This window comes from Accipiter gentilis, chromosome Z, assembly GCF_929443795.1.
Source record: "Accipiter gentilis chromosome Z, bAccGen1.1, whole genome shotgun sequence".
In the NCBI taxonomy this organism is placed as follows: domain Eukaryota; kingdom Metazoa; phylum Chordata; class Aves; order Accipitriformes; family Accipitridae; genus Astur; species Astur gentilis.
Genome location: NC_064919.1, coordinates 43,986,100 through 44,009,333, shown reverse-complemented (window position 1 = coordinate 44,009,333; position 23,234 = coordinate 43,986,100). Strand labels below are relative to the sequence as shown.

Below are 23,234 nucleotides of genomic sequence, written 5' to 3'. Positions count from 1 at the left end.
ACCTGTTTCACTGCACTCCCCAGCCAGCACTGCGGTAGATCCCCCTGCCTCACAGGAATACCAAGCAGGGCCTTTGTTGGGTGTCTTGGGTACTTCAGCTCCAAAACCCTGCACCGCTTCATGGCACAGTGTGTTTTGACTTGGATCTGAAGTAAATTCCCAGCATGATGCTGGTTGTTCAAGCGGTTGGTACAGAAAATGAGAGTTGAAACATTTGTTACATCCCTTGCATGAGAGAGTCTGCCTGGGACATAATCAGCTCCATCTAGTCTTCAGAAAAGTGCTGACCCAGTCTAAAATTTTCTGAATGTTCCACTAAAGAACAGTGGGTTTTTTTTCTTCCTTGTTTTGTTTGTTTGTTTGTGTGGTTTTGGAAGAAAGCCAGTTTTATTGACCTTCTGAGGGCTCCCTACATGAATAAACAATATCATGGCGAACTTTGCTTAGAAAAAGGACGTCCAAGGAGATTCTCCATTGCTGGCCTGACAGCTTACAAGGAGACTGGGTGCAAGTGATGGTGTCCTTTGAAGGCTGAAATTTGGGTGCTAACTCAAATTTAATTGTACACTCATCTTAGCTCCATTGTATGCCCAGAAATCCTCAGGAGGCAGAACCGTGGCCAAAAGCACAGTTCTCATTGCCACACAGCCTGAAGTGGGGTCCAGAATGTTTTTGGACACAGAGCTGTAGTTGAATTAGGTGCCTGCCCAGAAAAGGCATCAGCACACACAGATGGTGCCACAAAGGCTGTGTTTCCATGCAACTGCAGTCCTGCAGCTAGCCTGGGAAAGGAAGGCAGGACTGAAAGGCTGGGCACAGGATCACAGCCTTATTGCCTAGGCAGGTTTTTTTTTCTCTGCCAGCTTGTGCTGTAGAGGGCCTGGGGCCCACTTGAACCTTTCACTCACTGTAACCAGCGCTTTTTCTAGCTACAAACAGTCCTTCACATGTGTGAGTGACATTTGGGATTGTCAAAACACCTGTGACGACATGGCTTGTGCGTGCACTAGGGGTATTTGATCCAGACTGTGAGTGGACGGGAGGGAGGGGGTTGAGAAGCATTTGAAGCATTTTGAAGAAAAGTCTAGGTAATAGAGGGTTAATCTGTTTTCCCCCTGAATGTCTGCTTTCTTATGTGTGCTGTACACTCAGCTTGTGCATTGCCTTGGTGGAACAGCCCAGACCCGTTCCTGCCATGGTCAGCATTACCCCTTCCCACTCCTCCACCTTTATGCCCTCTCGAGCATCCCCTTTTTTGAGCTTCACCACCGGAATCTTCTCCAAAGGTTGGTACAGCAGGTTCAGGGCGTTTGGAGGCTCAGTTTCCATGGCAGCCGGGCTCCTCTGCTCCCAGACGGCAGCTCAGGAGGAGACAGGAGGGAGAGCAAGAGAAAGTCATTAAATGTGCCAATTAGTATGCAGGGCCAGGGCTGCCATGGCTGGGAGTGCTGGCAAAGGCGGGCAGTGGTAGGGGTGCCCCGGCTGTACAGTGGACCAGGGGAAGATGGAGTCACAGGCATTTGGCTACAGTAGGCAGGAGCTGAAGGGCAGCTGCCCCTGGCTGGGGCAGCAAGGAGGGTACCACACGGGACACATACCTGGTCTCTTAGAGATGAGCTGCCTGGCATCATTCACACCCCGCAAGCTAAATGCGCCAGAAATAAGGAAGGCCCTAATTTTCTGTTGGGCAGGAACAGGGACAAAAATTACGTATTCTGAAATCTGTGCATTTGATAATCAGTCAGATATCATAGTGACATTCAGCTGGAAAACTGCAGAAGGGGAAGGAGAAGGGGAACTTAACTCAGATGAAGATACGGTATCTTCTCTGCTCCCACTTAACTTGTAGCACACAGCAGGACGTGACTTTTAGAAAAGATGCAGCTTAGAGACCAGGGTGCATTTTCATGGGAACAGACGACAGGGCTCTGCTAGATTCCAGTTGTGATGCTGAGCGACATGCTGCCCCCTCCTGTAGAGCATCCAGTTTCTGTTGGACATGGTCTTTTTCTTCATTTCTTGGCCTAGTCTGGTTTTTTTTCTTTAGATTTCTCTGTTCTGTTAAGTGGTTGCAATCCTTTGTCCTGGTTGACAGTATTTCAGAGCTGCATGTATTTTATGCAGCTGTACAGGAGCTGTAAAGGTTTTAGAGTGTTTCTGAGTAAACAATGCAATGTGACAGTCAGAGATTGTTAGAGGGATTAATTCTGTTGTGATATAAATGTGCTAAAATATTTTATCTCTAAAAGGAAAGCATTCTCAGTATCTTAATAGGACATTGACCGGTGCTATTTCAGATTTTTATTTTCTTTTTAACCACTGCTGATCACTTTTTCCCATCATTTCACATTCCATGGAAAGAATTTCTAGAGAAATTCCAGAAGGTTTTGCCTATTAATTAATCATTTTGTTGTTGCTTGGTTTTATGTAGGCTGTAAGATAATCCATTCCCTCCCCAATACGTGTTTGTTCCCTGTAGTATGTTTTAGTGCATCATCTGGGATCCAGTTGTTTTAAGACATGGTTTATTGATCTTGTGTGAAGCTTTGTTTGTTTGTTTTTTTCCTGTGAATTTCTGTAAAATGTGCCTTCCCTCAGTGCAGATCTTGAGTATCGGAGTTGTACATGGAGCAGTTTTGAGCAGGGGAGGAATTCCTCTAGGAATTCCTCTGGAAATAATTTAGAGACTAGTGGTATTGTATTGAGCTGTTCCTCATGCCCCTGCCAACCTCTCACCGTGCCAAACTGCCCAGGATCTGAAACATACTGGGAATCCTCTGGATGTTGGGTGCCTTCATACTCAAGGAGGTGCCACTGTCTGCAGGAAGCTGCCCTCCAAAAAGCATAATGTTCCCTTCCAACTCCTGGCCTTCCAGCAGCAGACACTGCTGAGATTTTTCGTAACTGACCTCTGTAGGTTTTTGCATCACTTCAGAACCGATTTAGAGGATGCACAATATCAAAAAAACATGCTATAGAATGTGTGACCTAAATTGAGTGTCAGTCACATTTTATTTTTAATTATCTGAGTACATTTTGTTTTAAGTTTCCATTCAAACTGAAGTTTTTTGGGAGCATCTGGCTGTTTTGTTTTGCTGGAAAACACCAACATTTTTAATTTCAAAATTTCTTGCTCAAAACTATTCCAAATATTTAATTTCATTAAAATGTCCAGTACTTTTGCCTGATATAGAACCAAAGGCATTTCAAAACATCAACAATTCTCACAAAGAACAGAACGTCTTTTTTTGACCACTGTGGTTTTATTGAATACACTAATAAGGCGACTGTAAGTAGCCTAGGAAGTTTGTATAAATCAGGTTGGATTTCTTGGGAAAGAGAAGTTTAATGGGAGATGTTCTCAGCGGAGAAGTAAAAGGCAAACTTTTCTGCTGCCTTGTTGAGTCTTACTCTGTTTATCCCATCTTCATACTCTGCTGCTTCTGATACTTCTGAATCACAAGGTATTAACATGGTAGTCTAAAGTTATTGTGATTCTTCTATCAATCAGTCCTTAGACTAAATAAAGCCATCTCTTCCTTTATAGAGCTAATTCTTCTCTCTTCTTTGTATTGGCAATACAGAACAAAGTGGTCTAGGGCTCAATTCCTCATGGACTGCTTCTGGATACTGTTGCACAATATAAAAATGTTATCAATTTCTTCAGAATAGTCGAAAAAGGTTGAATTCCAGAGCCTGCATCCCAGCTCATGCTTTCAGACGCAGCTCTATCTTTCATTTAAGTTATTGCATTTTTTTCTTTCTTTGCATACATAATACCTATATTATTCTCATAATTAACAGTGATAATATTTTCTAATATTAACATCAAATATTAAATTTTAAATATCTTTAAATATTAACAATCCTGACAATATTAATGATAAGAAGATTTTTCCATGATTATATCATGTTAAAACTAATTATTCTGGAGATCAATTTGTGGCAAACACATTGTAGTGATTGGCATCCATCCCAGTGCTAATAATCAGCAGAAAGTGTATAGCAGTTCTTCCAATCCCCTCCAGCTGAGAGCATCATGAGCGACTTGCATGGCATGGCCCCACAGAGATTAATTCCACCCTTAGTGCTAAAGCATGATCACAGAATGTAAGCCTTAGACAGAAATTATAAAGATATTTGCAGGTGCTGAACTTTCCAGTTGTGTATTTAAACTCAGGCTTCTCAGAGAATAAGGACGGGGATAGTAATGATAAAGTATTGTTGGCCCAGTGTTAGGCATTGCAGAAGAAATTCCTGGTGCAAATGCAGAACAACCAAAAGCTGTACTTCTGCTGCAAGACAGAAGGCAAATGCATTAACTATTTTGGAGGGAACAGCTCCCTTTGGTGGCAGACATAATCCCAAGACCCCTAGAAATTTGGGGTCAGTCTGTATGCTGTGGTTCATTCCTCAGACCTCTGCCTGAGTTTCACCTAGGGGCTCACCCTGAGAGGCTGTGCTCCCTAACTCAGGGGAAAGCCCTATTTCTGGTGGTGTCAGCTGAAAAGCACAATTTTATCAGGGCTTTCTGACAGCCGCTCACAACCTGTGAAATCCCCCAGGAGCCAGTGGAAGTTGCCTTGTCTCCTGCCAGTAAGGGTTTGTGGGAGTCCTGCAGGGCAGTGGAAAGCTGTCTCTGTGTTCTCTTAGAAAAGGTACCAGTTCTGCCTTACTCTTATTTTATTCCCTACCCCTCTCGCAGAGGAAAAAACATGAGCAAGGAGACTGCAGTTTTTGTGTCCTACATGCTGGAGAGGTGAAATGATACTTCTTATTCTGAATCCTGTGTTCTTTTCAGCAGTGTTCATTCTGAATATTGCATTCCTTTTGCTGAAGTAGGAAAGGGTTGAGGCATCTCATAACTTGGCAGTGTTTTGACCATAGGTCACCTTATGCAGGAGGCTTTTAATGTTACTGAGTATTTACTGAAATAACTGAGAGGCACATGCAAGGTTAGAGCTGAAAGAGGCTTTCCAGGCCTCAGTGCATCCATAAGGGGAGTGCAATAAGTAAAAGGGTTATGTAGAACGTAGCGCTCACTGATGGCTGCTTTTGTGCTTGCTGATTGGAGATGCTTTGCAATAGATAGAAGGCTGACTGGTCATCCATTCCTGCGTGCCCTGGCCTATGGTTGTGACCATTTGCTTTTTTCCCAGCTTCTGTTCACCCTCTGTGCTGCTCCCATCTCCACACCCTCTTTTCTCTTCTGTTGGTATTCATCTTGATTCCTTTCCCTATTCCCCAGGGCTAGGCTGTTGTGTTGTTGCTTCCTTTAGGAGATGCCTCTTCATTAAAGTGCTTCTGCTGAGCATAGAATCCCTTATTTGAGAAAGTGTCCATCAGGAGGAGTGACCCATGTTAGGTTTGTTTAACAGGGGAAGTTTTCCCCTGCATTATCTAGAGCCAGGACAGTCTTGGGGACAATAACTTCCTTCTGCCTTTATTGTGTCAGGCCTGTCACAGGAAGACATGGCTGCTGGGAAGCTGTCTGACCTTAAAGAGTAAGAAGTTGGATTGCATTTTGAACAGGAATTGTCAGACTTAATTCCTGTCTGATAGAAGCATGGTCTGTATGGGCTCACATATGATACTTAGTGTTATCTCTTCAAAACAGGCAAAGAAAGTATATGTAGCACTATTTTGGGGGTTCAAATGGCTAACACCCACTTGACTATTTCCCTAGCTCAACAATTTTCACAGAAAACTCGAGCCAGCTCTCGCTTTCCAGCAAAGATGTCATACTGACCATAGCAGTGAGATCTCACTAAAATTTAAGCACACTTACCAAATACACTGCAGTGCACTTAATATCATGCTATAAATATTTCCCTATGTAACTAGATGTAAGTAAAGTGTCAAAATTAAGTGGCATAGATTTTCTCATGGAGTCTTCATGATCTTGCATTAATCCCATTCCTTCACTACCTAGTCTCAGCAACAGAGCACCCAATCACTCATACAGGGATAACTATGCATAAAGTGTTCAAAAGAATTGAAAAGCAAATTAAAACAGATCAAATACAGAGTTCAGCAACTTGGAGGACATTCACTTAATACGTCAGTAGTCACATGGAATTGCCATGCTAGCAAGGCACCCTCTTTTGTCAGTGTTAGCTAGTCAGTGATAAGCCAACTGATAAAATGAACATGAGACTTGTATAACACTCATTTTGGATGTCCTGGAAGGCTGAAGTATTCACACAGAATAGGTCTTGCACAATACAGTGGGTTTCCAAACTCAGAATCATTTATGGTAGGAGGAAGATCCTTTCAGGAGAGAACTTAGTGGTGCATCTGGTTTTTTGTTAACAAAAGCCTCTTAGCTAGCTCAATGACTGAAGTGTGTTGAAGGCAAACTCCTATCTGGCAGAGAGGAAAGGAAAATAAAATGGGTCTGCAGCCTAACTATGGGTTCAAGGCTAATGGGAACCCCAGAACCACCCCCTTCCTGTAGGCCACAGTAAACCACAAAATGAAAATATCCTGATGGATACAAGATCCAGGGACGTTTTCATGGGAAATAACAACAGAGGCTAGGATGCAGGGTTATGTGAAGGTGACAGCCTAATACACAGAAAGAATAATAGATTTGCCTGGCAAGAAAACAAAGAAAACTATATACTAAGGCCTGAAGCACATAATATTTTAATAAGAACATCATTGAGTGCATTTGATAATACTCTGTGTGGATCATCCTAAACCTGTCCAAGAGTATTATAAAGTAGCATGACTTTAAAAGGAAATGCAGGCTTTATGGAACAATATTTCAAAAGTTTTCATCTGAAGCAGATGAAAAACATTATGAAGTACAAGAACTCACAAACAGTATTAGGGCTATAGTAACCCACTATCATATAACCAAGTTAAAGTGCAGCTGCTGTGGTGAGCCCATTTGTAATTTTTTACAAGAGGCTAGAAAAAGTGTTTTTATTATATATAATATGTACCACAAGGGTGTGTAGGAGTCTCGTGTGGAACAGGACTTCACTGACCTAAGCATTATGCAAGCATAGGTCAAAAAACTAGTGCCAGCCTAATTTAGATATGACTCGGTTTAGTACCAGATTTTCACACAGATTAATTTGGGAGTCCTAGCCCGAAGTATTCCTGAACTTTCCAAAATACTGGGGCTGTAGACAATCTCAGAAAACCCCAACCAAATTGAAATATGTCATCTTAACAATATGAGACATTCATTTCCCACTTGGCTTATTTTGAATGTCTCCAGGACCTCTTTGAATGTAGGCAACCCTGGAGTCCAGGAATGCTGTATGTAAGATTTATATTGAAGACTGTACAGTTGACCTGCACTTTTAATAATAGAGCTCTCAAAAATTATATCACTGTCCTATCTACTTTGGTGTAAAATTGCAGCCTGTTTTTAAAAAAATGGGGTGCCTAACTTTCAAGCTCTTAGTTCTACTGCAGATCCTACTTTTATTTGAGCAGTGAAACTAAAATTACTTTTATGCGTTGATATTGAATTAATTGTGGTATTACAGCAGTGCAGCAAGCAGAGTACTCAATTTTTAATAGGATTCTTATTCTTCCAGAGAGGAAGGTGAGCATGCATGAGGAAGGAGCCACCCCAGTGCTGCATGGTTACAGTAAGGAGTAGCTTCATGCTAGGAGGAGGTAGAATATTTTCTGGAATGCTGTCTTGGGGCACTGCAAAACATATGAGGGAAAATCAGGGAGAGTAAGTGTAGTTGTGGGTTTCATTCTCACCCACCTCTTCTCCTTTGCCCACACACCACTAGCATTTGGTGAAGGATGTGAGGAGTATGTTGCACAGTCTGTGGTGTGGAAATCTGTATATCTTAAATCTTCAGAGAACCCTTACCTGAAATGCAGCAATGCTCGTGCAGAGTTCTAAATCCTTTCAAAGATCACTGTGATCCTCATCTGTTCCCCAGGATCACCTAGAAATGAGCAAGTTCAACAGGCTTTATATTAGAAAGCCAAACCTCCACCATGATGACATGCCATCAGGGGATGGATCCACCCATGGAAATTTTAGGGGGCATTTCTTACTAGATTGACACCTTCTGTGAATGCTTGCATGTCAGGAGATTATCTGGCCTTGTTTTAGAGGCAGAAGGAAAGATGCTTTAGCATCACAGGCAGAATTTACAGCTCAGTGTTGGTGTTAAACACAGCCACATGAATTCCAAGACCCATTGTATACACCTCTCGGTATAATGTTTCCTAAATGGAAAGTGACAGTGCTGAGGGTAGAGAAAGGCACTGAAAAGAATTAAGAAAAAAGACCCTAATCAAATACAAAGCCAAAATGCAAATTTGTGGTTCCAATCGCTCTGCTGGTGTACATTCTCCCTCTCACCACTGTAGAAATTCAGCCACAAGCTATAAAATGATTTCATCACTGCTTGGGCTACACTTTGGCTTTTGTGTCCAAGAACAATATTTTAAGCATGGCTTGAGGAATAATTCAACATATGAATTTGATAAGAACAATTTAGAATTTTGCAAGCTCCATAGGAATGAGTAATATTTTATTTTTTTTTTCAGTAATAGCAGTTACTGGTATTTTTAATGATCATATTGCATGTTGTTTGATGGATGCCTCATTTCAGAGCAAATGCCTGTTTCAACTCACAAAATGATGTCATGGTACAAGTGAGGAGACAAAAACTAGAATTCATGGAAGGAAAACAACAGAGACTATTTTCTGTTCTATTTTAGTGAAACTTTTCTCTTGTGTTTTCCAGTTTATGTAATCAAATTATGGCCCAGAGAAAATAAGAAGTAGAAAACATGATCAAGACTGCAGAAGAGAAGGAAAATGAGCACAAGGACCTTGCCATTGCCTTGTTTATTAGTATCTGGCTGAGGACCAGTATAATTTAGCCTCTCTCAGGTCCCTTCCAATGTGGCTGTCTATCTGCATAGACTTAGATTAGCCCGTTGAGACTATCAGTGTAGGCATTTCCAGTGTGGGTACTGAAGACAGATCAGGATTGTCGTTGTGATCATACTTCTCCCTTGCTCTTTAGGCAAGTGGAGATAAGTCTGCACAGAAAAGAGCAATTGTTAGTTCTCTGAGATATTAAGATTATTGGTCTTCCTTTGAATTCATGAAGCCTTGCTCTGCCTTCTTGATGCTTCTGGCTGGAGAGAGTATATCTCTGAACTCTCTTCAGGCAGTTAGTAGTTGACAGATTTGATCTGACATGGCTTGCCCAGCATCATACAGGTAGTCTGTGAACAAGCCAAAATAGCAAATATAAAATGGTTGAGTCACTTATTTCCTTTTTGCACTGGTGGTTCAAAACAACCTTTTTATTTGTGGAAAAGATGTGGGAACTCAGTAGGTTTGCCCATATTCTTAGGATTTGTGAAACTAAAGACTCTACTTATTTTGTTGCCTCACATACGTGTGGCAGTTGGTTAATCTTGGAATTTGTAAGCCATGTGATAAATTAACAACCCAGGGAAAGGGGGAGAGGCTATCTAACTAAATACAAAGAACTGGAACATCTGAGACATTTCAACTAAAAATTGTGGTGCTCCCGTGCGGTGTACATTATAGAAACACTTTTGTGACTCACAAGGAAGAAGTAAAGCTACAAACCAATCTCTGTTGCTCGCCTCTTCTCCTGTGATGTAATTTGACATGACCAGTAGAGCCAGACATGCTACGTTAACCTACAGTAGATTTGAAAAGAATGTGGTTTTCAGTAAAATAAATATGGGAAAAGGTTGTGATCTCTAGTACTTGAGAAATAGCTTTCAGACTTGACATCAGGAGTAGAGATTTCTTAGTGAACACAAACTGGCTTATGTGGTTTGATACTTGGCTTTCAGTCTGCCCTCGAGTGACTGCTACTTGTTCATATTGACTGTGCAGTTCAGCTAGCATCTTGTCACATTACACCTCAAACCCCCTATTTAAAAAAGCAAACAGAAGTTAGGATTTCAACTATGGTACAGATTTGTAGAGGTCAGTTTTCCAGTGCATATTAAAAACCTCCTTGGCCCTGGTAGCCCAGACTATTTGGGATTAATATAAAAATGGAATTGGATATTTCATAAACTGTTTGCTTTGAAAATCAGAAAGGCAGTAGCTGCAGTTTATTAATATTGCATTGCAAAATTGCTTTGCTTTTGACTTGGACCATTAGATGATCATCCCAGAGCCTGTGAGGATTTTAACATGAGTTCCACCTGCTTGTCTGCTGGTACCTGATAACTCTCTTCATCCACTGGTAGAACCAGCAGACACTCAGGTGTGGAAATAGTGATAGGGTACAAGTGATATAGTGACTACTTTTTGTAAAGCCATCACAGGACTTTACATGAGCTCAATATTCTGAGTTGCATGTTGTGCTGCTGGAATGATCAGTAACTGTATGCTATGGCATAACTTGGTATAGCAAGTTAGGAGAATAGAAGGTGTTTTAGAAAGTAGAGGCCATCTGGTTCAACAAGCCAAGTCTTCTCTGGCTTACAGTAATCCCATCTCCCTGCTTTTTCACCAAGGTCCTGAATTCCCATCTTCAGAAACAAATCTAGATGTCCACTGAATTAATTGAAATACAGTGTTCGAGTTGTCTTTACCACAGTATACCGTTCTTTTCACTTAGATTATCATTATTGTTTAATACTAGAAATTTTTCTTATTTTAAAGTAAAAGAAATGATATTTTAAAGGAATAGACAACTTCGTTTCATTCATACACACTTCATCCTGGGACACCGAAGAGCTGTAATCTGTTACTTTTCAGTGCTGCAGATTTCTACTTGGTTAACTTCCCTTCTGTCTCTCTGATGGGGGACATTTGTTTTGATCAGAGATGTGAATCATATCACCTTCTTGATAGCACTCATCTGATCTTACCTCCAGGGCACTTCATCTTCCTTTCTTGGAAGAGTGAGTGCTCTGTAATGTAGTGACTACTACAATTTTTTAATTATCCTGTATATTTGGCTGACCCGGTACGATACTCTATTGTGTAAAACACAACAACAGTGAATACAGTTTCTATATCCTTTCAGCTTAGCATTTGAAATGGTCTTTGGAAGATGCCGAATTGTAAGATACATTAAGTCATTCACATATTTTGATTCCATGTGGTATCTCTCCTTCATTCCACCCTTTTGACAGAATCATTTCTAGTGCTCCATAAGCATTGCTGAGAAGTTTGATAAGAACTGCATATTGCAATGTGTGGCCGTTCTACATAGGAACATAGGAATAGCTTCTCCAAAGGCCCCTTTAGTCCAGGATCCGGTCACTGTGAGTAACCAGTGCCTGCTGAATAGTATGAAAACAGGTTAAGCATATATTTCCCTCATGTATTCTCTTAGCCTCCAGGACTCTGCAGCTCAGATGCTTCCTGGGCCAGAGATGGTATCTTTGTGTTTGATAGCCCTTGTCAGATTTTATCCTCCATGAGTGTGTTTAATCACTTTTTGATCCCAGATAAGCCTTGGGGGCTGGGAGTATCTTGTGGCAATGAGTTCCACAAGCAACTGTACATTATGTGATGGGGTACATCCTTTTGTTTGTTTTGAACCTGCCATTTACAAATTTCATTTGTTGTGTTCTGGTTCTTGTGTTATGTGAAACTCTGAGTAATTTGTCTTTCTTCATCTCCTTACTGTTCATGGTTTCATAGAGACTAGTGAGAAGAATTTTATCTCCAGCAACACAAAGTTGACGCACAATATTGAACTGATGTTGTTGCACAACTGAAGAGAGAATTTACAGTGTAATAAATGTCGTTCTAGACATTGTTTCAGTTTTCTGACAAGACCACTAGTAGAATTAATTAAGAACTTTAGATGTAAGCCCCTTTTGAATAGAGATGAAGTAAAGCAGGGTTAAAAGTGAAAATGAAAGGACACATCTTTAGCTATTGGTTTATAATCTGCCTTATTTGATAATTCAGTAACCTCATGTACTGCAGTGGTATGGCTTGTTATGGCTGTTAAAATAATATATTGCTTTTCTGCAAGTGGACATGGCAGGACTGATGATATTTTAAGAAGAGACATTGACTTTGTCTGCAAGGCCAGGGAATGGAATAAATGAAAATAACAATTATTGATTTTTTTCTTGTGCTGAGAGAAACATTTGCCAGCATTTTATGAGGGGGAAAGAGCAGATGTTCACCAAGAGAGGAGAGGTTTTCAGTTTTAGCAATAAGACATGATAATTTTTGCAGAGAACATTTCTTTGCAGTTATATCACCCTGAGATGGGAAAACAAGTCAGAAGACCAAAACATAAATAGCAAAAACTACCCTGAAATGCTGCAAGTAGACAGGTTGCTTTTTTAGGAGGGGGTGAACAAATGAATCAAAAGGTATAGCTTGATTCCAGTTTGGCAAACTAAGACGAGTTGTGTTAAAGAGACTGATCATATATTTGTCACGTGACAGTTAATTTAAGCATATGCTGAACTGTGTTGCTGCTTTCAAGACTACCACCCTGAATTGCAAAACGTCTGAGATCAGCAGGGCTCTGGAGAGATGCAGCAGTCAAGCCAGACAGGGCATTGGGCAGGATCAGGGCTGAAACCCATGGGTTAGTCATTCAGGTTCATTGGGCTCACAAAGTAAAAAGATTACTTTTATCCTGTTGGCAGAAAAAGCGTCACTAGTCTTCAGAGAATATACAAAGCGCTGTGACACATTACTGCAATGTCACTCTGTGGGAATCGTGGGAACCTGGGAACACTGAACGTAAATGAGGAAGTCTGCTTTCCAAGGCTATGCAGTTGGTTGCTGTGCTTTTTACTGCATGAATTCAGAGTAATCAACTGCTTAAAGCCAGAAATTAAAAAAAATGGGGAAGGGGTTATGTAATTCAATGCCTGCAAAAGCTGGGGGTTGGATTTGATGTCCTCTCCAAGAGTGCTGGAGCCTCTCCAAATAAAGCCACCACCATTTGGCAGGAAGAAAGACTACTCCCTGTTCCAGCTAGTCCCTGTCCTGTCCTTTGGTCAGCTCGTGCAGGACCCTATGGCATGGCTCTGGGGCCCCAAAGCCCTGTGTCATACCCTCAGCACCACAACCCCCAGTGCTGCTATAGTAAGACCTGGTTGCACCTGATACACACTGCAAAAATGTGGCCAATCCATTCAGCCTTCCCTTTTCACGGTACAAATGAGTAATGCATAAACTTGGTAGGAACTGATTGAATGGTCATCTTAGCAACATTATTTCTTGGGCCTTTCCCAGCCTGTGGCTTGCATCTTATCTGTGTAGCCCCACATACAGTCTGTTTCTTCCATATGTCTGTATTGGCTTCCCTGGGCTCCACCCACAGCCTTGTGTTCCCAGCAGGAGCACAAGGCTTCATTTGCTTGTTCTTTGTAAGAGAGCATACCCATTTGCTCACAAACATCGGGCAACAGCATTCCTGTGGCAGTTGGGCAGTAGTTGCTGAAACAGCGACCAGGGCAAGGTATTGACAGATGCATTTTTAATTGGCATAGGGAAATTGCAGGGGTTGCCTGCCTCTAGCTTGATGACAATCAGCTGGGGGCTCTTCTCTGTAGCAGTAAGATTAATGTGCAAAAAAGCTGGGTTTACATTGGATGGATGGATGGATGGATGGATGGATGTGTGTAGGCCCTTGGGCAACAAATATCAACTCCCGTGGAATTTCGTACTACAGGCCTGGTTTCCTTCTTAAAACCAAAATTTCTGCATTAAACAAGCCTCACCATTTCCTAGTGCCTGTGAAGCAGGATACAGAACGTAAGGCTAAGACATGGTGCTTCTACAGAAATCCTTGGAGTTTGATGTTTGCAAATAAATGAAAACAATGTTGAAGGTCAGCTTACCTGCCAACTTTCAAAGTTCTAAATTCATTTAAAAGATGAGTGCTGAAAGTGGTGACAAGTGGAATGACATTGTATTGTTGAAAATACAGCATTTCATACCTGGAACAGTGTGGCAGTTTCCCCTTGGATCATAGTTCACCAATCTGGCAGTCTCCATCCTGTGGATAGTTTGCACATTGCAGGAGCTAATTCACCAGGCTTTCTGGTTTAGATTGTAGCCCAATATTACTAGTAAAACCAACTAGTGAACATAATACAAGGCTACAGCTGGGCTAGGGAGTGCTTGCTTTCATAAATTGACATATGGAAGCAAGTACTTAAGTAGAAGTGCAATTCTAAATAAAAATGAACCATCATAATGCAGCTGCTTTCAGGTAAGCATCAGGAAAATGTACCCTAATTTGTATCCATAAAATGGTCATTTTTGCAGCATTTTTACAGCTACAGTATGGATTTTAAAGTGGGAGCATATTAAGTTAAAACTGTAATGCTTTTAAACCTGACATAACCTTAGCTAGACTGAATATAAAGGTGTTATTTACTTGCAACTGTAGTCTGCTTACCACACAACCATTTTAAAATTATGTGTATCAAGCAGCACTGCAATTACAGTGTGCATAGTAGGGACTTTATCCTGCAGAATGCTGATGATACCCAAGAGCTGTGTAATACTTGCATTTCCTATTAAAGCATATGCAGAAGGCATCCCTTTGAAGCACTCAGCACCTTTAAAGTTTGGTCAGTGTAGTCATGTTTTCCTTCATTGGTCCTTCTTGGAAAACACCCCTTAGCCTTGCTGAGAATTTGGCATCAGCAGCAAAAAGGCACTCCACCTCTCTTCACCGCTGTTATGGCACAACTGTGGGTGCTTGGACTCAACAGTCCAATGAAGATCAAAAGAAGCTTAAAACTGACTGTCAGTTTATTTCAGGCATCCTGTGAACAGTGGTGTCAAGTCCCAGACTTCAGTTCAAGAAAGATCTGAAGCATGTGCTTCATTTTAAGCATATACGTAACAGAGCCCTTAATGCTTTTCTGAGCTGAATGAGTGTTGACTCTAACCACTGATCATTAATAGAGAAGAAAATGTGCATTTAGAAAAAGTGCCTTTGGCCAAGCATCTGAGTTGAAACTGAAGGTGCTCTTGCACCACAGGTAGATGCTCAGCCTGCCACAAGTGATGCTCAGTGTTGCACAGACATCCTGTCTTCATTGCAATGCCATCTGGCAAGGAGAACACCCCTTTTAATACTTTCATTGGTACTTTGGGAAGGCATTAACTATTATCTTCACAAAGATCCTGAGGCATTGGAAGTAACTTTGGCTAAAATGATTGATATTGGCAATGATAGGGAGACCTCAGAAATTCTCAGTCCTGGACGAGTACTCTGACCAGTGAAGTCTTCTGCCTTCAGGGACAGAAATGGACACAGCTCCAGACAAGATGATGTGGGAAGAACGCCAAAGAGCCCTATGGCTCATGCTTATCTGTAAATTGAATTCTTGGTGTCAATACTGATGAGTCAGTCTTGCTGCGAGTGCAAAGAGCGACAGCTAGGTCTGTGATGTTACAGATCAGTTCATCACAGAGCCACCATTTGGTGGCAATTTATCATCATCACTCTAGAGGTGTGTCATTCACTTTACTGAATGACATTGGAAACTCAGCATAGAGTCCTACCACAAATACACTGTGATTCTGTAGCAAGGAACCATGGGAAAAGAAGATTTGGAGAGGGTTTCTTTAAATTGCTTTTTCAAAATCTTTTGATGTAAGATGTGACAAATAAGAAAAAAATAGAGACACATACTTTATTGTTTATAGCTTTCATTAATTTTTAAGGCATGAGTCAAAGAAATTGCTGAAAAGAACCAGTAGCAGAGGCTATATGATGAGCAGATCTAAGAGCCATTTTAATATTTGATGAGACCAAAAGCTTCTCATCACTAACCGTCTTTTAATGGCACTTGCCTTTTGTCTGGGTCTATGTGCCTGCATGTTTCTGAGGGACTAACTTTTTCTGACTTTCTAATGAAATACCTTTCAAGATGGGGGTAAAAGTGGTGGTTTGGAGCTCTTTTGTTGCCATGTCAGTTTAGGTTATGATTAAGCTTTGTTTGCATCTCAGCATGTTCGTGTGTTACTTCAAACTCTCCACATCATTTAGTAACATCTCAGTCAAAGATGATTAAAAATATGGATGCACAGAGCCTTACAGCCAGTCTGCCTGCCAGAGCGGTAAACTAACACAGAGACAAGTGGGACGAATTGAGTAAAGCACTTAAAAATGGATATCCATTCTCTGTCAATGGAGTGCTCACATGTATGTTTTTAAGTTAGGCGGAAAGCAGCAGGAATTGGGTCCCCTTCTGAATGGCTCTGAAATCTGTGCACAGCAAACTGCATTGAGTCAGAAGCAAACCCTCAATGTAGCCAGGAACTGAAGTCAGGAGCCCTGCCTTTCATTCAGCATCCGGACAAAAAACAGTCCTCCATCACTTGCATGGCATCTCATGTAGGGGGAGGAGAAGAAGAGCCTAGTAATAGACCAAGTCTATGGAAGTTTTAGCATGACTTTCTGTTTTGATGGAGTCAGTAGCGAGTGTTGACTTGTGGCGATGCACAGAACAGGGTTGAGTTCTCCCAGCTGTAGCTGTATTTTTGGTATGCTGCCCTAATTCTGAATTACTGACAAATAGCTGGAAATGGATGTTCTGTGTGATTTAGAAATAATGTGAACCCTGACTGAACTTCTATTGGGCTTTCCTTCCATTTGCTGTTTCGACATGAGAACAGGGAGGGCGTTATTTATAACAACAACTGTAAAGTCCCACAAGGAGAAATTACATTCTGAATTGACAGAATCTTGAAAATGCAAATGTGGTTTCATAACTAAATAAATTTTCAGACAGTAAAATGAGAGTTAATCAAAAGTTAGATGTCCTTGAAAAAGCTTTACTTTTTTTTTTTTTAAACTTCCTTGGAAATATTCTCAGCTGTCTTGATGCAAAAGTAATCAGAGTATCTATATATCTATATGACAGTATCTCAGCAGTGGCACTATTTTAAAAATACTTGAGTGGATTTCTTTATTGATGTGATCCAGTCAGAATGGGACATAGCAGGAACAAGAAATTGTTTAGAAACTGGAAAGAAGAGATTTTTTTAAATTTAAATTAAGGTTAGGAAACCTAATTTTAAGGAAGTATAGCATTCTGGGGAAAATGAAAAATGTTCTAAGAGACTTTCAGAAAGGCATTCATTCAGTGAAAAGATCCCATTCACCATGAGTTAATTTGGGATAGGAGCCATGTCTTACTACTTGTTTATTATCAAGGGGATATATCCAAAGGACTGAATTTTTTTTAAAAGCTGTATAGGACTGGGTAATTTATGTGGAAAAAAATAATTTGATACATTAACTTTGGAAATTATCAAGAGAACATAGTATTGCTTTAATTCACTGAAAATTAGAATATTAAAACATACAGATCCTGATCCTACTGTGTCATGTAGTCAGACCACTGTGTCTTCACGGATTTTAGTTGACATCACTGAGTTTCTAGGAGAATCATCAGTGCAGATTTCATTTCATGAATCTTTTTTTAGTTTCCTGAGTGTTAAAATGGAGAATAAAACTGGACTGCTTTTAAGTGGGTTGGTAAGCTAAATTAATTAATAATTTCATAGACTTTCCTGTTCCTTGGGTAGGGTGTGCCAAGTAAGTGTTGAAGATGAGTTTGCACTTCAGAAACAATGTCTTTGGAGATTCTCTTGAGAAACCTATCATGGTAGTGATTGTTGTTGGGGGAGAAGAGTTTGGACTGTGAATCCCTAATTTTTAAAATGTCCACAAAGTAAATGGTATCACATGGGAAAAAAACCTCCAACATAAATTCTCCTTATTTAATGTCTTGATAAACTCCTTGTGAGGGTCTGGAGGAATTATTTCTGACTCCTTCATTTGCTTTTCTCAGGTTGGGGGTCACACCATGCTGCCCATTCGTTGGATGCCTCCGGAGAGTATCATGTACAGGAAGTTCACCACAGAAAGCGATGTCTGGAGCCTGGGGGTTGTATTATGGGAAATCTTTACCTATGGCAAACAGCCATGGTATCAGCTCTCAAACAACGAGGTGTGTGTAATACATTCTCAAACTGCATTGGGAAGGCTAGCACGTTAACTGTTGGGGTAGCTTCTCTGGAGATGGGACAGCAACAAATTGTTTAGTAAAGGCAAAACCCCTGATATCAGATATTTATGGTATTGTCATGAACTTTGTGGTTGAATTTCTTCCTTTTCAGCCTTTTTTCCCCAGGGTGAATGGAAGTTGTCCAAGCAGAAATATACCAGTTGGAATTTAGCTTTTTCCTTTGTATAGGATAGTGTCTCCTCTGGGTATTGAGAAAGACCAGGAGGCAATGAAGAGGACCTTAGGTATCTCCTGAACAGGCTTTGGGTGATTTCAGTTCCCTATCATACATGTCATTGTTGCAGGGTGGTTGTCCAAAACCATTCTTGAATAGATTGAAGTAATCTGGATATCTCTTGATTTCCAGGCAGTCACAAGTAGCCCATTTCCAGAGATTAGCCACAGTGATACTCATAAATTTAAGGAGGGAGGGAGAGGCACTGACAGTCTGGGTGAGCAGGGTGAAAACTGCCTCCTTCTGAGATGAGGTGAAGTTGAGAGAGAGAGAGAATGGAGGTATGGGATTACTTCCTGGCTATCATTCCCTCATGAGTGGAAGGGGCAATGTGGGTGAACTTAACATCAATGAAGTTACTGCTTCTTGACAACTTACATTACAGTGATTTTTCCAGATCGCATCCCGCTGCTTATGCATCTTGGCAGGGTTGGCTGGGTGACTGCCACCAGTGGGGCTGCTGAGGCAATTAGCAGTTAAGTCTTCCATGGGTGACCCCCATGTAGTTGGCAAAGCTGTGCTGATGCTTTCCTTGTGATTTCTCATAGGTGATTGAGTGCATCACTCAGGGCCGGGTCCTGCAGCGACCTCGCACATGCCCCAAGGAAGTGTATGACTTGATGCTGGGCTGTTGGCAACGGGAGCCTCACATGAGGCTCAACATCAAAGAAATCCATTCCCTCCTCCAGAACTTGGCCAAGGCATCTCCAGTCTACTTGGATATTTTAGGCTAAAGTCTACTAGCATTTCTTCTTATGGGCTGAGGGAATGAATGTGTTCAACTGCCGCTGAACTCCATTAAAATGTGTTCTTAACTTTGACAGTATTAATGACAAAGTTGCGGAGAAGCTTTCAAAGGGCAAGCAATGTGCACTTCTCCATCTGTAGACACAGTATTGACTTTTTAGACATTACTGAGATGTATCTCCTCTCTCTCTCTCACTCTCTCAGTTTCTATCATTTTTTTCTTCTCTCCTGTCTTTCTAATCAATTTGGCTTCTGCATTATTGTAACTCTGCATAGACAAAGGCCTTAAAAACCTGATCTGTTATATCAGCAGACTCTGCAGTTTGCCCACCACAACTACAATGCCTTGTTGTATTCATGCCTTTGATGTGGATGAAAAAAAGGGAAAAAAATATTTGACTCGAACTTTGTGATTTCTGCTGTACAGCTACTAGGAGTTTCTATGGATTCACCTCTATTTTTTTGCTTCGGCATGTGGGTGGAAATAGAAGACTGGTGTTCTCTACATGAAGCATGTTCCTTGCAGAGATAAAGCCAGATGGAAAGAAGACAGTCTTGTGTGATACACTATCTGGAGGAACTAGGGGATCAGATGGCATCCAACCCCACATAAAAACACTGAAATGATTTGATGGAAGGCAAGAGGGGGTTTAGCACTTTCCCTGAAGAGTCTTTCTGAGGACTAAAGGAATTGTTCGAGAAGGTGCTTTGCTGGCACCTTTAATTGCCAGATACAAGTAAAAGGGAAAAAGATGCTGCCTGCACTGCACAAAATTATGTTAGAACATGATAAACTAAACACATGCCCTTATTTTGTCTTCTGATAGGATATTGTCATGCCACTGGTATAAAAATGTTCTCCAGCTAGTCTTTTTTAATGAAGGCTGAATCTAGGCTTATTAATGTACAGTATTAATTTTAGGATCACTTGTTGAAACTAAGGATTTTGATAAGATAGGACAAGCTATAGACGGTGGAGCAGGTGTATCTTACACTGTGCTTGCCCAGCATCATATTCCTTCCTTCCTCAATCCTTTTTCCTTTTTTTTTAACCATGCAAGCTAAACTGTGCATGGTCTTTGTTGGTTAATGCCCTTTGTGCAGAAACTATCACTCATCTTGTAGTACACCCTAGTAGACATAGTAAACTCATAACGATATAACTTATATTTCATTAGAAGGGGCTAATGGAGGACATTAGCCATGTTAAAATGCCTTTACAATGTTACAGATATAATAGGCTGATATAACATGAATAATCTAAAGCACGAAGATCACTGGTTATGTGTGAGCCATGGCAGGGGATAGAGATCTCTAGAGAAAACAAATCACTCTGAGGTTATGGCTAACTATTCAGAGTGCAAAGAGCCTGAGCTCAGCACCATGTTTGTATTGGTACTAGTGCTGTCATTACCAACATCCACTCTTTCTTAAATAATTTATTTTTGGTTGGATTGGCATTGTATGTGTACAACATTTGCATGGCCACTGTGTTGATGACAACTGCATGGACATACATGTTATTTTTCAAACCAGAAGTTGATGGTTTCAAATTTAGAGTTAGGATTATTTTTAATATGAATTCTTACAAATGAAAACCTACCTTACCTATTCCTTCAAGAATTTTGCCTCCCTCTGTGAGGGGGCGTTACTGCAAAAAAGGGATCTTTCTTTCTGTTTTCTTTTTTTGTTATTTCTTATTGATATGAGCCAGATCAAAATAGTTCTTCATCTTTGTGTTGGGGATATTTTATTTAATAAATTAAGCATTTTATTTTTGTAACTGTTCCCATAGCACATTTAATATATAATTTGCTCACATATATTATTTATTGAGGCACTTTAGGTTTTTCCTTCAGAAGCTTTTAGAGCTAGCTCATAAAGATTCTGAACATTTTCAAAAGAAGACAGTTCACTGGACACTGATGAAGTTTTACCCTTCTCAATGTCATTGAAAAGGCGGCATTACAAATAAACATGACAGTGTAACTATAAAGCCATACTCAGTATTTCTTTAATAAACTAGATGTTATTCTCAACCACTACTGAACTGGAAACACACAAAAAGCCGGAGGAAGATTCCTACAAAATGGGCCTTAAGATTTTATCTAGACTGTCTTGGAAGTTCACACAGAAAGCTAGATAAAGACTGAGCATCCAGTGAAACCCATTATCTTGAGAATCTGAATGTTGTGTTTTAAAGGAATTTGAAATTGATTTTCAAAATAACAGTGGTGGAAAAGAAAGGTATCAGAGTCTGCTCTTACTGTGCAGTGGGAGGAGGCTGCAGGTGGTGGAGGGGGGTGCTAAGTTGCTACCTGCTGTATTCTTCTTAGTTTCTTATAAGCTGAAGAAAAAGGCATCTGAGATGCTGCTTCTATTGGAAAGCAGGCTCCAGCCTGAAAGCAAACAGGTGGGTTTTGCAAGCACTGAAAGAATGTATACCAAAAATAATCACAAAACCCTGAAAATGTACTTAGTGGCATCTTCTTTTTGATTTACTAGTGAGACTATTAGAGTAATTTCAGAGAATAAATAGTGTTACAATGCATTGTGCAATAACATAGCAGTATGTTAAACTTCTAAAGGACCAAATGTTCTACAGAGCCACCGGTATGGATAACCTTGACCTGTATCATTAATGTTCTTGATAGTACATAAAATGTATAATCACAGTAGACAAGCTATAAACTGTAGCTATACATAATTTGCGTTTCTTCATGAAAAGGTGGGTAAGTGTAGCAGAATGAGCAGAGAAGAGGAAGAAATACGTTCAAATCACAATGAAGGGTGAGTATGTGTGCATATTCATCATGCTTGCACTGTCAGCTAAATCGTGTACACTGAGTAAATATGACAATCAGGCTCATGTAAAAAGTCTTTCAGGACTGTGCTATGAACTGATCATACATATAATATATATTATATATGTGTGTTTGCATATGGCATATATATATACACACACATAGCATATACATGTATGCCTATGTCTGTTGTATTTTATTTATATATGTGCAGACATGCATGCACATTATGTATGGGCTGTGTGTATATGTATAAATTTACATACACCTACGTTATTACAAACAATGATTAGAGTGCTATTAATAAATTGATAAAGTCTGCTGAGTAACCAGAATAGTTTTTTTTCTTTTGATATTTCATTTTCTATGTTTGTAAGATTCAACTTTTTAACTGGTGTGCAGCAGAGGCAGTGCTAGAATGCCAGAGATACAACAACAAAGCACTTTTCTTCCCCAGAAGATTGCATAAAAACATTTTTTTCCTTTCCCATCTCACTTGTTGATTTCTCACAATGAAATGAACAGACAAGCTTCCAAGCTCGGGAAACAGAGTTTGTTTTACTGTCATTTCTGGATTTGTGCTATTGTTGTTTTATTGTCCTAGAATAACAGTGCAGCTCCATTAGCATTTTATACTCGTCTGCAGTAACAAAATAATTCCAAGAATGAGCTGGACTATTGAGACTGCAACACGACTTGTAGGACGAGAACACCAAAATTCAGCAGTAATAATAACAGCATTTGCCACACTCTGTCCTTCACTCTCAATAGATCTGCAGAACTCAGAAATGGCCATGGAGAACAAATACTTGTAAAGCAACAGCACCCCATGATGCATGATGGAGTGTACCCTTTTTAAAAGGACTTAATTCGTTTTGATTTGTAAAACTATATATTGTCTACAGCTTAATAAGTAACTGCCTATTTTTTCTCTTTTTCTTTTTCAACCTTTTCAACCTTTCAACCTCTTGCTACTTCTTTATCACTTTCTTTCTTTCTCTTTTCCTTTCTTTCCTTTCTCCCTCTTGCCACCTTCTTTTCTCTTCTTTTCCCCTCTCTTTCTCTCTCTGTGTACCTCTCCCAAGCTTTCTGAGAGATTGTTTTTGTTGTGGCTGATGTAGAATTTTAAAAACCACTTTAACACTTCAAAAAGAAATTAGCCCAATAAAATGATTAGGTCACTGGCTGACTAAGGTACAATGCATATGTGTTAGAACAAGTCTGTGTCTGGGTTGTTGCAGCCTGTAAATGAACTTCAAATACTGCTATAAAATGTGAGGGAGGGGAGTGGGGAGGGGCTGGGGACAGATCAGGGTGTCTAATCAAAGATGAAGGTTTTGATAGCACAGGAAGTTGTATTTTCTTGTTGTGAGGGCTGGGATGAACCACTGCTGCTTTGAATCAAGAGGTCCTTTAGAGCCTTAGTTAAAACACCT

At 40.3% G+C, this 23,234-nt stretch overlaps 1 protein-coding gene across 3 annotated transcripts in view; it reads left to right on the top strand.

The window, feature by feature from the left end:
- Positions 1-22,930, top strand: part of NTRK2 (neurotrophic receptor tyrosine kinase 2) — a 213,529-nt gene extending 190,599 nt beyond the window's left edge. For all 3 annotated transcript variants that reach the window (XM_049795658.1, XM_049795659.1, XM_049795663.1), the window contains 2 exons: positions 17,797-17,955; positions 18,796-22,930. In XM_049795658.1, coding sequence (XP_049651615.1) covers positions 17,797-17,955; positions 18,796-18,981 — 345 coding nt within the window. In that variant the 3' untranslated portion in view covers positions 18,982-22,930. The remainder of the gene's footprint in view (positions 1-17,796; positions 17,956-18,795) is intronic.
- The last annotated feature ends 304 nt before the right edge of the window (positions 22,931-23,234 follow it).